General features: G+C 36.5%; 2 protein-coding genes across 2 annotated transcripts in view; both read left to right on the top strand.

The window, feature by feature from the left end:
* Positions 1-3932, top strand: part of LOC113803664 (putative achaete scute target 1) — a gene marked incomplete at its 5' end in the record, with an annotated part of 110448 nt that extends 106516 nt beyond the window's left edge. The window contains 1 exon segment of the mRNA XM_027354470.2: positions 1565-3932. Within this exon segment, the coding sequence (XP_027210271.1) occupies positions 1565-1776 (212 nt within the window). The 3' untranslated portion in view covers positions 1777-3932.
* A 6095-nt stretch (positions 3933-10027) lies between these two features.
* Positions 10028-12500, top strand: part of LOC113803663 (uncharacterized) — a 5411-nt gene continuing 2938 nt past the window's right edge. The window contains exons 1-3 of the mRNA XM_070118899.1: positions 10028-10201; positions 10903-11056; positions 12067-12175. Of these exons, the coding sequence (XP_069975000.1) occupies positions 10156-10201; positions 10903-11056; positions 12067-12175 (309 nt within the window). The 5' untranslated portion in view covers positions 10028-10155. The remainder of the gene's footprint in view (positions 10202-10902; positions 11057-12066; positions 12176-12500) is intronic.

Raw genomic sequence — 12500 nt, 5'->3', positions numbered from 1 at the left:
CCTGAAAAGAAGGAAGCCATGTTAGTGGTTCACTCTCTGTTCATTGCACTGTAAGAGTAATGGGAGTCAGATTCAAATTTTTTTTCTTCTATTCTTTCCAACATCCTTTCCTTTTCTCTTTCTTGCAATCTCCTTTTCTTTTTTCCATCCTCCTCCTCTTCAGCCTCCTCTTCGTTCCTTGCTTCCTTGTTCTCTTCTTCCTCTCTCAACTCTGTTCCGTTATTTGTTATGCCACTTCACATTTTTCGAGCCTGATGTCGGGACAAAGTCTTCTTGTTCAGCAATGAATTGTGTTGAAAATTAGTTGCAATAATTGCATGCCAACTGGGGGGAACCGTGTGAAAGCTACCATACTGATACACATACAATTTGGGTTTAATTTTCTGTTTATGGTTCATGCCTACAATTATGAAAGGAAAAGCTTCTGAACACAGTATTATGGTGCCTTCATGTTGTAAAATTATCCAAGGATGGCTTCTTGCTGTTGTCACTGTTTCTGTGTCCTGTAAACAGAGTTGTTCATATCACATCAGACTGTTATATTCATTTGTTTCGTTGCTTTGGTCATGTTATGTACCAGTTGCACAGGTACATGGTAAACCCTCTGGTGCCAGGTACATGCTGTGTACACCGTAATTTTTTATTTGATTTTTTTGACATAGAGATGACTTCACAATTGCTTAGTCACCAAGGAGTCAATGATTCGGCCTATGTGACCCGCACCTGTTTACCCTGTTCCTCGAATTTAAAAAAAATATTGTTTTTGGCATTATTAGTATTCTCTTTATTATCATCATCATCACCATCGTTATCTTTATCATTTTCATTATCTGTAATGTTATCGTTATCATTATTGTTATTGTTATTGCTGCTGCTGTTATTATTATTGTTATTATTATTATTATTATTATTATTATTACTATTATTATTGTTATTATTATTTATTATTGTTATTAGTATTAGTATTATTAGTATTAGTATCATTTTTATTATTTTTATTATTTTTGTTGTTTTTTGAATATCATCACTGATCATCATAAATCATCATCATCAATCATCATCATTATTATCAACATCAATCATCAATCTTCATTATCATTATTATTATTATAATAGGAGAAATCAGGTTAGACCTATTAGCTAAATTCTTACTGACTAAACATGTGGAGCCCTCTGTGTATGCACAATTAATAAGCTAAGTTCACAGTGCACATGAAATTTATGCATACCATCTCGGCTTTAGTGGGTTGATATGTATGTAATAGTGAGAATGTTAAATATTTTACATTTTCAAGGTTTCAAGAAAGTACCAAAGAGGGTGCTGCAGTTAGAACATTTTTTTATTATTATTATTATTATTATATATATATATATATATATATATATATATATATATATATATATATATTTTTTTTTTTTTTTTTTTTTTTTTTTTTACATTTCCTTTTTTTTCTTTTTTTTTTTTTTCGTCTCCTTTTTTTGTATGATTTTATTGTATTTTGCTCATAGTCTCCTATTGAATATGATTCGTTGCTCTGACTGCCTTCCTCTCCCAATCTTCCAGCTGCTAAGAGTGAAATGGTCAAGTCCAAGCTGCCTAACTCAGTCCTCGGGAAAGTGTGGAAGCTCTCCGACATCGACAAGGATGGCATGCTGGACGCAGACGAGTTTGCGCTGGCCATGCACCTCATCAACATTAAGCTCGACGACCACGACCTTCCGAGTGACCTCCCCGACCACCTTGTGCCTCCCAGCAAGAGAGGATTTAAAGCATAGAATAAATAAACCTGTGCGTAGAGTCTTAAGGAATGGATAAAGGTGTGTTTTTCTTTTTACGAAATGCAGAGTACAGGCGTGCAGAAAGTTGGATTCAGATTGGTAGCTCTCCTTTTTTTTTTTTTTTTTTTTTTCCTTTTGATACACTGACTGGTTTACCAAATGGAAAGTAAAAGAAAAAAAAAAAAAAAAAAGCAAGAAAAAGATGGTGGCAGAGAGCTAGTTCTATTTTTAACATTGAAATTTACAAGATGGTACCTTTCATGTGTTTCCTTTTTAATGATTGGATAGGGATTAGTTGTATTCAGAAATGATTTCCTCTGTGGGGACATGTCAGAAGGTAACTTGAAAAGTAGACGTAAAAGATGATTTTATGAAAGGCTCTTGCATATAGTGTCAAAGCTGATTGGCATAGAGTCAGATTTTTCTGCCTTTTATATGACATATTATCCCAGTGATGTACAGTAGATATGTTTAGTAGGTCTAGTTTGGCCCACTGATCACGTGCTGTAATGCGAGAGATCCCCAATATATATTTGCAAGAAGGAAGGAGAGCCTAAAATCTTGCTTGTAATATTTTCTTTCCTTCGATCGTGGAACCAAACTTCACCTCAATAAAATGCACTCAAGGTCACTTTTGCAGTAATGATCTTTGTTAGACAAGGGCGATATTTCATGAAATAATATAAGAAAAAAAGGATTATTTTCTGAATATACCTCACTAGTAGTGCTTGTGCTGTCTTTGCAGGAGAAACCAAACTGTCTAACTAATTTGTGTGCAAGTTGATTTTGCATTTGTCTGTTCGAAATCATAATTTTAGTGTACGTTATCCTGGAAAGGGAGATGAATTGTTAGAATCACGTTATTTGTAGCAAAGATGATTACTGCGACGCTGGCCAGACCCTGGGTATGCTAGTATTCACGCAAGTGCCGGGATTATTTTCCTATGTGCATGTTTTACTCTGCTTATCACTGTGTTGATGAAATACCTATATTTTTTTGATTTAGTCATGAATCTTAAATACTTATTATTATTATTATTTTTTTTCACTTTGAATGACCTTTGCAAGGCTTTTAAAGAAGGTGCTAGATCATTTGTATAGCTGCATAGGCTTGGCTGACAAAAGAAAGAGAAGTAATATTTCCCACAGTGACTGTCAGGAGAATTCCGTCATTCCAGCATCTGTATATAGTTTGAGTTCTGCACTAGACCAAGTGTTGTTGATTTGGTGTACATCTGTGGTTGGTGTCATAAGTACAGGCAGCCAAACTGCTGATGATATGAAAGGAAAACTCAAGGAAGAAGTAATGTTTGACATTTATATTACGAAAACGAAGTTCTGAATTGTTTGCGTACTGTTGAAAAATATGTTCTACTTATTTTGCATTCTCATTTTTTTTTTTTTCTTTTCCAATATCTATGGCCTTTTGGTGGGTGTTAGATAATTGTATGAATAGAAAGGGTATAAAAGTTCATCAGAAAATTAGATTTTTTACACAGTAAGTTAGGATTTTTTTTCTCAAAGTTGTTTCGTCATGGAACAAGAAAGTGTTTTTGTATTGAGTGTTGTCATTTCATTGCAAATAATGTCACGTCAGTACTTATGTCTGGAATGTACATTGCATGACTTTTTTTTTTCATACTGTATTTTTATGAAGTTAAGCGATAGATTAGAAAAGTTTTATTAATGAGTTTTGGAATTGATAACAATCTTGAGACATGATTTTGAGTTACATCATATAGAAGACAAGGCTTTTTCCCCCCCTCAGAACATTTTTCTTTCTCTTTCTGTTTTTAAGATAAATACTGCACCCTTATTTGTACCCTTGTAACAGAATGAAAAACAAACCTACATTACCCTTAAGATAAGAATTTTTTCTCCATTTTCTTTTCTTTTTTCTGATTGTAGATTTGTTGTAAATAAGGATTCTATCACAGATATTTCAGTTTATATTTTACCAAACACTAGAAAGGAAAATATTCAACCACAATGTTGCCAATTCTTCAGGAAACCAAAGAGAATCTGCTCCATTTATGCCTGTAAACTCTGAACCTTCAAAATATTTTATTATTTGTTGATGTAACCTGCTGAATGAAGGAAAAAGTTTATAACTTCTGTAAGTATATTACTTTATACATAAATTATGCAATGTTGATGTGCTTTTCATAACCTTTTGTTAATGTTGAATTTGCAAATCCCTGTGAAGCTACGAATTTCTCCTGTTTTGATTGCTGGTTGATATAAGGAAAGATGAGAGAAATCAGTTGGCTTAAAATCTCTGGCTGGCTGTCTAGGTTACGGTGATTGATTAAAACCTCTTGGTAATAAGGAATTTAGGGGTCTTAATGGAGTCTCTGGACTGAATAAGCATGGGAGAGGCACCCTTTTTTTCATTTATACCAAGGGAGGGGGGCTGCACTTCAACTTCGCTGATAAAAATTATGCATCTGTGAAGCTCTACTTTTATATATATCCATCTATAAGAAATAAAATTGAAGCAAGAGTGATTCAATGGGTTAACCAACCATAAAAGTCCTTCAGCATAAGTATATTCTTCAAATTTACTAGAGCTTTGCACTGTATTCATGTTGACAAATGTAGAAAGGTGTGACTGGTTTCTAATATATCTACATGTATTTCTGACAGACATATTTGAAACTACATCTCTTGTATTGTGAAGATATTAATTGTCATTCATACCCTTATGCCAATACTCATGTTGAATCTACAAAGGCAGCTAATTTGTATTCAGACTGATGAACACTGAAATATGAACACGGCCAAAGCTATAAGCCAGATGAATTGACTAGCTCCCACTAGCACCATGTCTTGCTGGAAAAAAGTGCAAGAAAAACACCTAAGTGTGGACTATAGCTACCTGATGATAATAAGATTGATTTCAAACACTCCCTCAGTAACTAACTCTCTTACTCATTCTTTTTCCTCTGTTGCTCATTTTATTTCTTTCTCTATCACTCTATTTCAAATTCTCTTTTTCATTCCATCTCTCTCTCTCTCTCTCTCCTTCTCAGAGTAGAGAGTGAGAGACTGAGTGTGTGTGTTTGCATAATGGGAAAGCAGTCAAACACCGTCCATTCACAAGAGTCTGTAGCATCCAACATCCCATCACATACACCATGCAAGCGACATAATTCACACCACCTTATAAGTCACAGCGTCTTCGAAATGCCTTTCCTGCTCGAAGATTTTGAAGATGAGTGATGGAATGATTCCTTCCATTATGTGGTTGTGTAACAAGGCAAAATTTTGGAGGCCTTTGGGAAGGACAGAGTCAACGACCAAAGGAAGTAAATAAGAGGAAAACTACAATGATTATTCACCGAAAAGTACATTAAACAATGCTAAACCACAAATACACATGGTGGTACTAGTTCGATTTACTGATCACCTTCGAAAATTTATATTGTGCCGACGCAGCTCACAATTTAACCAGTATTTTGAAGTGGGGGGACAAAGTAAATTCCCCCCAATATCTCTATCTCTATCTCTCTCTCTCTCTCTCTCTCTCTCTCTCTCTCTCTCTCTCTCTCTCTCTCTCTCTCTCTCTCTCTCTCTCTCTCTCTCTCTCTCTCTCTCTCTCTCTCTCTATCTATCTATCTCTTACAAATCAAATGCAAAACTTGTAAACAAGCCTACAAGGGTAACTACCTCTTCTATATTAGATGTCATAATAACAAACAGTCCCGATATTGTTCTTCACACAGATGTTATCCCATGCCCAATTGCAGATCACAAGCTTTTAACCTTGATCTTAAATATAGAAAAAACAAAGCGACAACCAGTCACCAAAACTTCTCGTGATCTAACCCATTACGATCCTAAATTACTCTGCGAACATATAGCTAACGAATCATCGCTATTAGATATTTTAGCAACAGATAATGTTGACACACAAATTGCCACTTTAACAGAAGTGATAAAAAATAGCATAATCGCCTCCGCACCCATTAAAACTAAAACAGTAAAACGTCCTCCCGCCCCCTGGATAGATGACAACATCAAGAGAGCCGTAAATGATAGAAATAATACTCAGAAAGCTCTCAAGATAAACAGATCTGACACCACCCTTCAGGCTGAATATAACCACAAGAAAAGAAATGTGAAAACACTTATTCATAGTGCGAAAACAAATTATTTCAAAAGTAAGATCAATGAATGCAGAAACGGTTCTGCTGAAACACGGAAACTGGTTAAGACACTAGTGCCAAATAAGAAACAAAACACAGACATTTCCACAAATTCCATAAATGATATAGAATACTTTAATAACTTCTTTGCAGAAGTCGGTAGGCTCACTTACGAACAGACAACCGCCTCCACACATCTACGCAACATAAATGAAACAAGGCCTAAAACAAACTTATTCAGACCGCAACCAGGAGTAGAAACAATTATAGTAACAGTAAAACAGTTAAGAAAAACAAATTCCGTAGAAGCTGATGGCATTGCACAGCGTTTCATAAATGATAGTCTACCAGCAATTGCATACTATCTGACAGTCATCATTAATACATCCATAGTCACCGGTGTCTACCCATCACTTTGGAAACATGGTATCATCACACCTATTTACAAATCCGGTGATACAGACGAAATGAATAATTATCGACTCATCACAATACTGCCGGTAATATCTAAAGTACTCGAGAAAAATGGCGCGAACCAATTAACAGCATTTTTGGAAGAGAACAACCTTATATCAAACACGCAACACGGGTTTAGAAGTAAATTATCAACCGAAACAGCGTTACTAAAAATCACAAACGAAATTTATAACATAAACAACAACCAGATAAATCTGCTCACTTTGTGTGACTTATCTAAGGCCTTTGACAGCGTCAGCCACGAAATCCTTCTCAACAAACTTACAAATCACGGAATTGATAACTTTTGGTTTAAAGATTACTTGTCCGCGAGAACTCAATCAGTCAAAATTCATGAAAAAGTATCATCAAAGAAACAAGTTTCGTTCGGTGTTCCACAAGGCTCCACTAGGCCCAATCTTATTCACTATTTTCATCAATGATCTGTCATCAGTTGCAAAAGACTGTCTTCTTATTCAGTACGCTTATGACTCTCAATTTCTCCACGCTGCCTCTGTTAACAATTTAAATGAGTTAATAGGGAAAGCTAAACAAACCCTAACAGAAGCAAAACAATACTTTGAAATAAATGGTCTGAAGCTAAATCCACAGAAAACAATGTATTTTCATAGGCAGCCGTCAGAACATTGCAAAAATACCCACAGATACAATGATAGAATTCCAGGGCTGCTACATCAAACCCAGCACAACAGTAAAAAATCTAGTTTACATAGACAGATATATGACATTTGAGACACACATTGCCCACATCTACAGGAAAGTAATGGGCACTCTGATATACTTAAATCACATCAAAAATAAAATACCCACAAAAACAAGAATTATTGTTATACAAACACTAGCACTTAGCATAATCAATTACTGCCTAAACATCTGGGGCTCCACAAATAAAACACAAATACAAAAGACACAGAAACTACAGAACTTTGCAGCAAGAGTAGCACTAGGAAATATAAATAAATATGACCACATCACACCACATATCAACACACTAAAATGGCTAAAAGTGCAACAGAAATACAACTATGAAACATGCATTCTAATCCATAAAATTATACAGGGAATTTACCCACATTGGCTATTACCTATACGGACAACAGGTAACACAACGGGTGTCCAAACAAGGCAAAACAAATGCCTATATATCAAGAGAGAGAGAGAGAGAGAGAGAGAGAGAGAGAGAGAGAGAGAGAGAGAGAGAGAGAGAGAGAGAGAGAGAGAGAGAGGGAGAGGGAGAGAGAGAGGGAGAGAGAGAGAGAGAGAGAGAGAGAGAGAGAGAGAGAGAGAGAGAGAGAGAGAGAGAGAGAGAGAGAGAGAGAGAGAGAGAGAGAGAGAGAGAGAGAAAGAAAGAAAGAAAGAAAGAAAGAAAGAAAGAGAGAGAGAGAGAGAGAGAGAGAGAGAGAGAGAGAGAGAGAGAGAGAGAGAGAGAGAGAGATAGGTAGATCAAATACAGAAACCGGGGCAAGAAATGTGCTAATCCGAGGACTGGTGACTTGGAACCAATTAACCGAAAATGTAAGAAATATTTCCAACCAAAAGACATTTAAAACAAAAGTGAAAGAACATCTACAGAAATATTAATGACATCAGGCGCATAAACATCAAGCCCAGCACGATATTTCAATCCCATATGGTATTATTGTTATGTGTAATTTTGTTCCACAAGCATTGTATAATATCTATGTTTATAGCACCCTATTGCATTGTGTAAACATCTTATATGTAAAGAGAATACCAATTGTAATTAATGGAACAAAGTATTTGAATTGAACTCTGTCTCTCTCTCTCTCTCTCTCTCTCTCTCTCTCTCTCTCTCTCTCTCTCTCTCTCTCTCTCTCTCTCTCTCTCTCTCTCTCTCTCCCCCCCCCCCCCCGATTGTGTGAATGTGTTTGTGTATGTGTGATTGAAATTCAAAACAATAAAAAAAAATATATCATGCGAAAATCTAGACGTTTAAGTTCATCATATACAATTATGGTATTTTGGTCGATATATCGTTACTTACTCTACCTTATTTTATCCACAGTCATTTACATGCTAAAAACATCAGGCATAACACAGATTTATGAACAAACAGATAAGTTATCCTATTAATAAAAGCGAAACAAAGACAAATAAACAGAAGAAAAATTGGAAGAGGTAAAAAATTAGTCAAATGTGGCGTAGACTTTCAGAAAAAATGTTGATGCGGAGATATAACGGGAATATATACTCTCTTTTCCTTCCGAGGAGAGTCGTATAGATAGACATATATATGAAGATGTGCAGTTGAGATATACATCGCGTCGGTGAATCTCCATTATGGGCTTTGCTTGACAACAACCCAAACACAGGCAATGCATACACAAAAAACACTCGATACATACACGCGCTCACACACGTGCGGATGTAAACAGATGGAATCGAAATGAATTTATAGAAAAAAGAAATAGATACGGATGAGTGTAGGAAATGTTCTTCACCAATAACGTTTGACAGCTGCAGTTCCGCCGCTATTTTTTTCATTATGAACTGATATCACTACTTCCCTTTAAGCTCACGTGCAGCAAAGGGCCAGCTATGAGTATGCGGGCCACATGGTATGAGGAACAACATGGCAAATAAAGACAAGTGGTTGTTCCGCTATCGTGTTCACGTAAAGCTTTAAATACATAATATTGTTCAAACTTTTAATCGATTGATATAAATAGTGATGTGTGTAAGGGAAATAAGGATCCGTTTAAGACCATTTACGAATTTAATAGCTATTTAATAAGCAATAAACTACAATGCCATTTGATCAAAGGAAAATATATGTATATATGATACGGTGCAAGTGATATTCGTACAAGACCAAACCGATGTTAAATCCTATAAAGCAGGATTGGAACATGACTGGAACATGATTGGAACATGATTGAAACACGAGTAAAAATGTGTCGGTTCGCATGTCTGAAGTGACACTAAAACCTTTAAAAAAATAATTAATAAAAGAATGAATAAAAGAAAAATTATATATTCTTAGTTTCGCTCTAAATTACACACAAAACAAAACAACCAACACAATTATCATACAGAGTTGATTAGATAAAAAAAAGAAAAACGGTAAAATAAATGGAAAGTGTTGACCAGATAAAAAAAAAAATAGATAGTAAAAGTTAACTCGTTGGAAAAATATAAAATGGAAAGAACGCCACTTGTAATAAAAATAAACCTAGAACAGCTGCTGAGTTGCAACATCTATCGAAAAAAAATAATTTGATAAGGCTGAAACCCGCACAGTGGTTTTTCCTTCTCAACAACATTTTTTTTTCTTTTTAAGCGAACAATTGCAGATGTTGACACTCTCACTCAAGTCGACCTCCACTGCTCGCTATCGTCACGTATGTCGTCAATTGGCGAGGGAATGCTGTGATAAGATGTGTATATTTAGAATATTTTATGAGAAAGATGATCGATTGAATTCCTTGATGAAGGAAAGAATGCGATTTTACATAATAAGGATAGAATTTTAAAAATGTGTTGTTTCTTTTTATGAACATTGAAAGACACACACGCACACGAACACACAACACAAGCACAGGCGCATGCACAATACACACGTGCGCGCATAAATATATGAAATCGAACTGAATGCATAGAAAAAAAAGGAATAGATACGCATTTTCACACACGCACATACACACATACACACACACTAGATACGCGACTATATCAGCTGTTCTGTCTTCCTTTGGCTCACTTTCGCTTCAAAGTCAGCCTTTACCTCACCATGGAGCGAGTCCTCACGTCAACTGTGCTTCTGCTTGTGCTACTGGGTCAGTCTGTCTGAGATTTCATGTGATGGATAAATATCTTATAAGGCTCCCGATGTCTATTCCTTTACTATATATTCTCGATATACCTTTAAAATATGATGTAATATATACGTGTATGTGTGACTGCGTGTGCCGTGTGTGTATGTATATGTATATGTGTGACTGTGTGTGCCCGTGTGTGTATGTATATGTATATGTGTGTATGTGTGACTGCGTGTGCCCGTGTGTGTATGTATATGTATATGTGTGTATGTGTGACTGCGTGTGCCCGTGTGTGTATGTATATGTATATGTATATGTGTGACTTCCTGGGTCTCCTTCTCGGGCTCTAGGGTGACTTCCTGGGTCTCCTTCTCGGGCTCTAGGGTGACTTCCTGGGTCTCCTTCTCGGGCTCTAGGGTGACTTCCTGGGTCTCCTTCTCGGGCTCTAGGGTGACTTCCTGGGTCTCCTTCTCGGGCTCTAGGGTGACTTCCTGGATCTCCTTCTCGGGCTCTAGGGTGACTTCCTGGGTCTCCTTCTCGGGCTCTAGGGTGACTACCTGGGTCTCCTTCTCGGGCTCTAGGGTGACTTCCTGGGTCTCCTTCTCGGGCTCTAGGGTGACTTCCTGGGTCTCCTTCTCGGGCTCTAGGGTGACTTCCTGGGTCTCCTTCTCGGGCACCCTCCCTCACGCCTCCTCCTCTTCCACTCCCATTCCTCGCAGGCGCTCGTCCTGGCACGGCCTCCTACTCCTCGGAGACGCGTTGCTATGCTGACCAAAACCTGTACGGGGAGTGGTATGACTTCAACGAGTACGTTCCCAACCTCGGCCTTTACCACTTTGACAACACCATCGAGAGCATCAGGGAGACAGGAGTGTGAGTCGGTGTCTAAATGTTTCAGCTGCTGTGGTTGTTTTTTTTCTTTATTGTTATTATTTATCATTATGTTATTCTTATTATATAATTATTATCATTATCATTATATTATCATTTTCTTTATATCATTATTATATAATTATCATCATTATTATATTATCATTGTCATTGTTATGATATTATTATTACTATTATCATATTATCATTATTATTACTATCATTGTTATCATTATCATTATTATTTCTATTATGTCACTGTAATTACTATTGCTATCATTATTATATCATAATTATTGATGTCATTACCATTGTCATCATTATCATTATTATTTTTGTTATTGATAATATCATTATCACTATTGTTGTTATCCTTATCATTATCATTATTTTCATTATTATCATTGTTATTATTATAATCATTACCATCACTATAAAATTATCATTATTATTGTTTTTCCTATTATTATCATTATTATTATCAAAATTGTTATTATTATTATTATTATTATTATTACTACTACTATTATTGTTATTATTATCATTATTATCATTATGATTATGATTATTATTATTATTACATTATCATTACGATTATGTGTTATCATTGTATTTGCTACCTTTTATCCTCATCACCATCATATTATCATTATCATCATCATTATCGCTGTTATACAAAGAGTAACATCACATCATGGAATGATAATCATAATAGATTGACAAATATAAAACCGTGAATAAAACAACAAACACGCCCCAACACACACACATACACACACACACCCGCACGTACTCACTCACACACACACAGACCCGCACGTACACTCACACACACACACACACACACACACACACACACACACACCCGCACCCGCACGTACACACACAGCAGATATCCTGATTCTTATTCGCACAACGCATTCTTATTCGCACAACTCATTCTTATTCGCACAACGCATTCTTATTCGCACAACGCATTCTTATTCGCACAAATTCTTATTCGCACAACACAGGTGGATGTACTATGACCATGCCGAGTACAACACATACCAGTCAGGCTGGGTGTTCTGGGCGACTGGTATCGACTTCTCTGGCAATGTTCCTTCACAGTATGCTAACACGGTGAGACATTTTTTGTTGTTGTTGTTGGTGAAACAAATAACATGGAAACAATAATCTCAAAATATCTTTAAAAAATCCCAGACAAATAATTAACCCTCCACCGTCCTCTCTCTCTCTTTCTTTCTTTCTTTCTCTCTCTCTCTCTCTCTCTCTCTCTCTCTCTCTCTCTCTCTCTCTCTCTCTCTCTCTCTCTCTCTCTCTCTCTCTCTCTCTCTCCCTCCCTCCCTCCCTCCCTCCCTCCCTCCCTCCCTCCCTCCCTCCCTCCCTCCCTCCCTCCCTCCCTCCCTCCCTCCCTCCCTCCCTCCCTCCCTCCCTCTTTTCTCTT

Source organism: Penaeus vannamei, chromosome 43, assembly GCF_042767895.1.
Source record: "Penaeus vannamei isolate JL-2024 chromosome 43, ASM4276789v1, whole genome shotgun sequence".
NCBI lineage: Eukaryota > Metazoa > Arthropoda > Malacostraca > Decapoda > Penaeidae > Penaeus > Penaeus vannamei.
The sequence above is the reverse complement of the archived record's forward strand: the minus strand, read 5'-3'. Positions and strand labels throughout refer to the sequence as shown.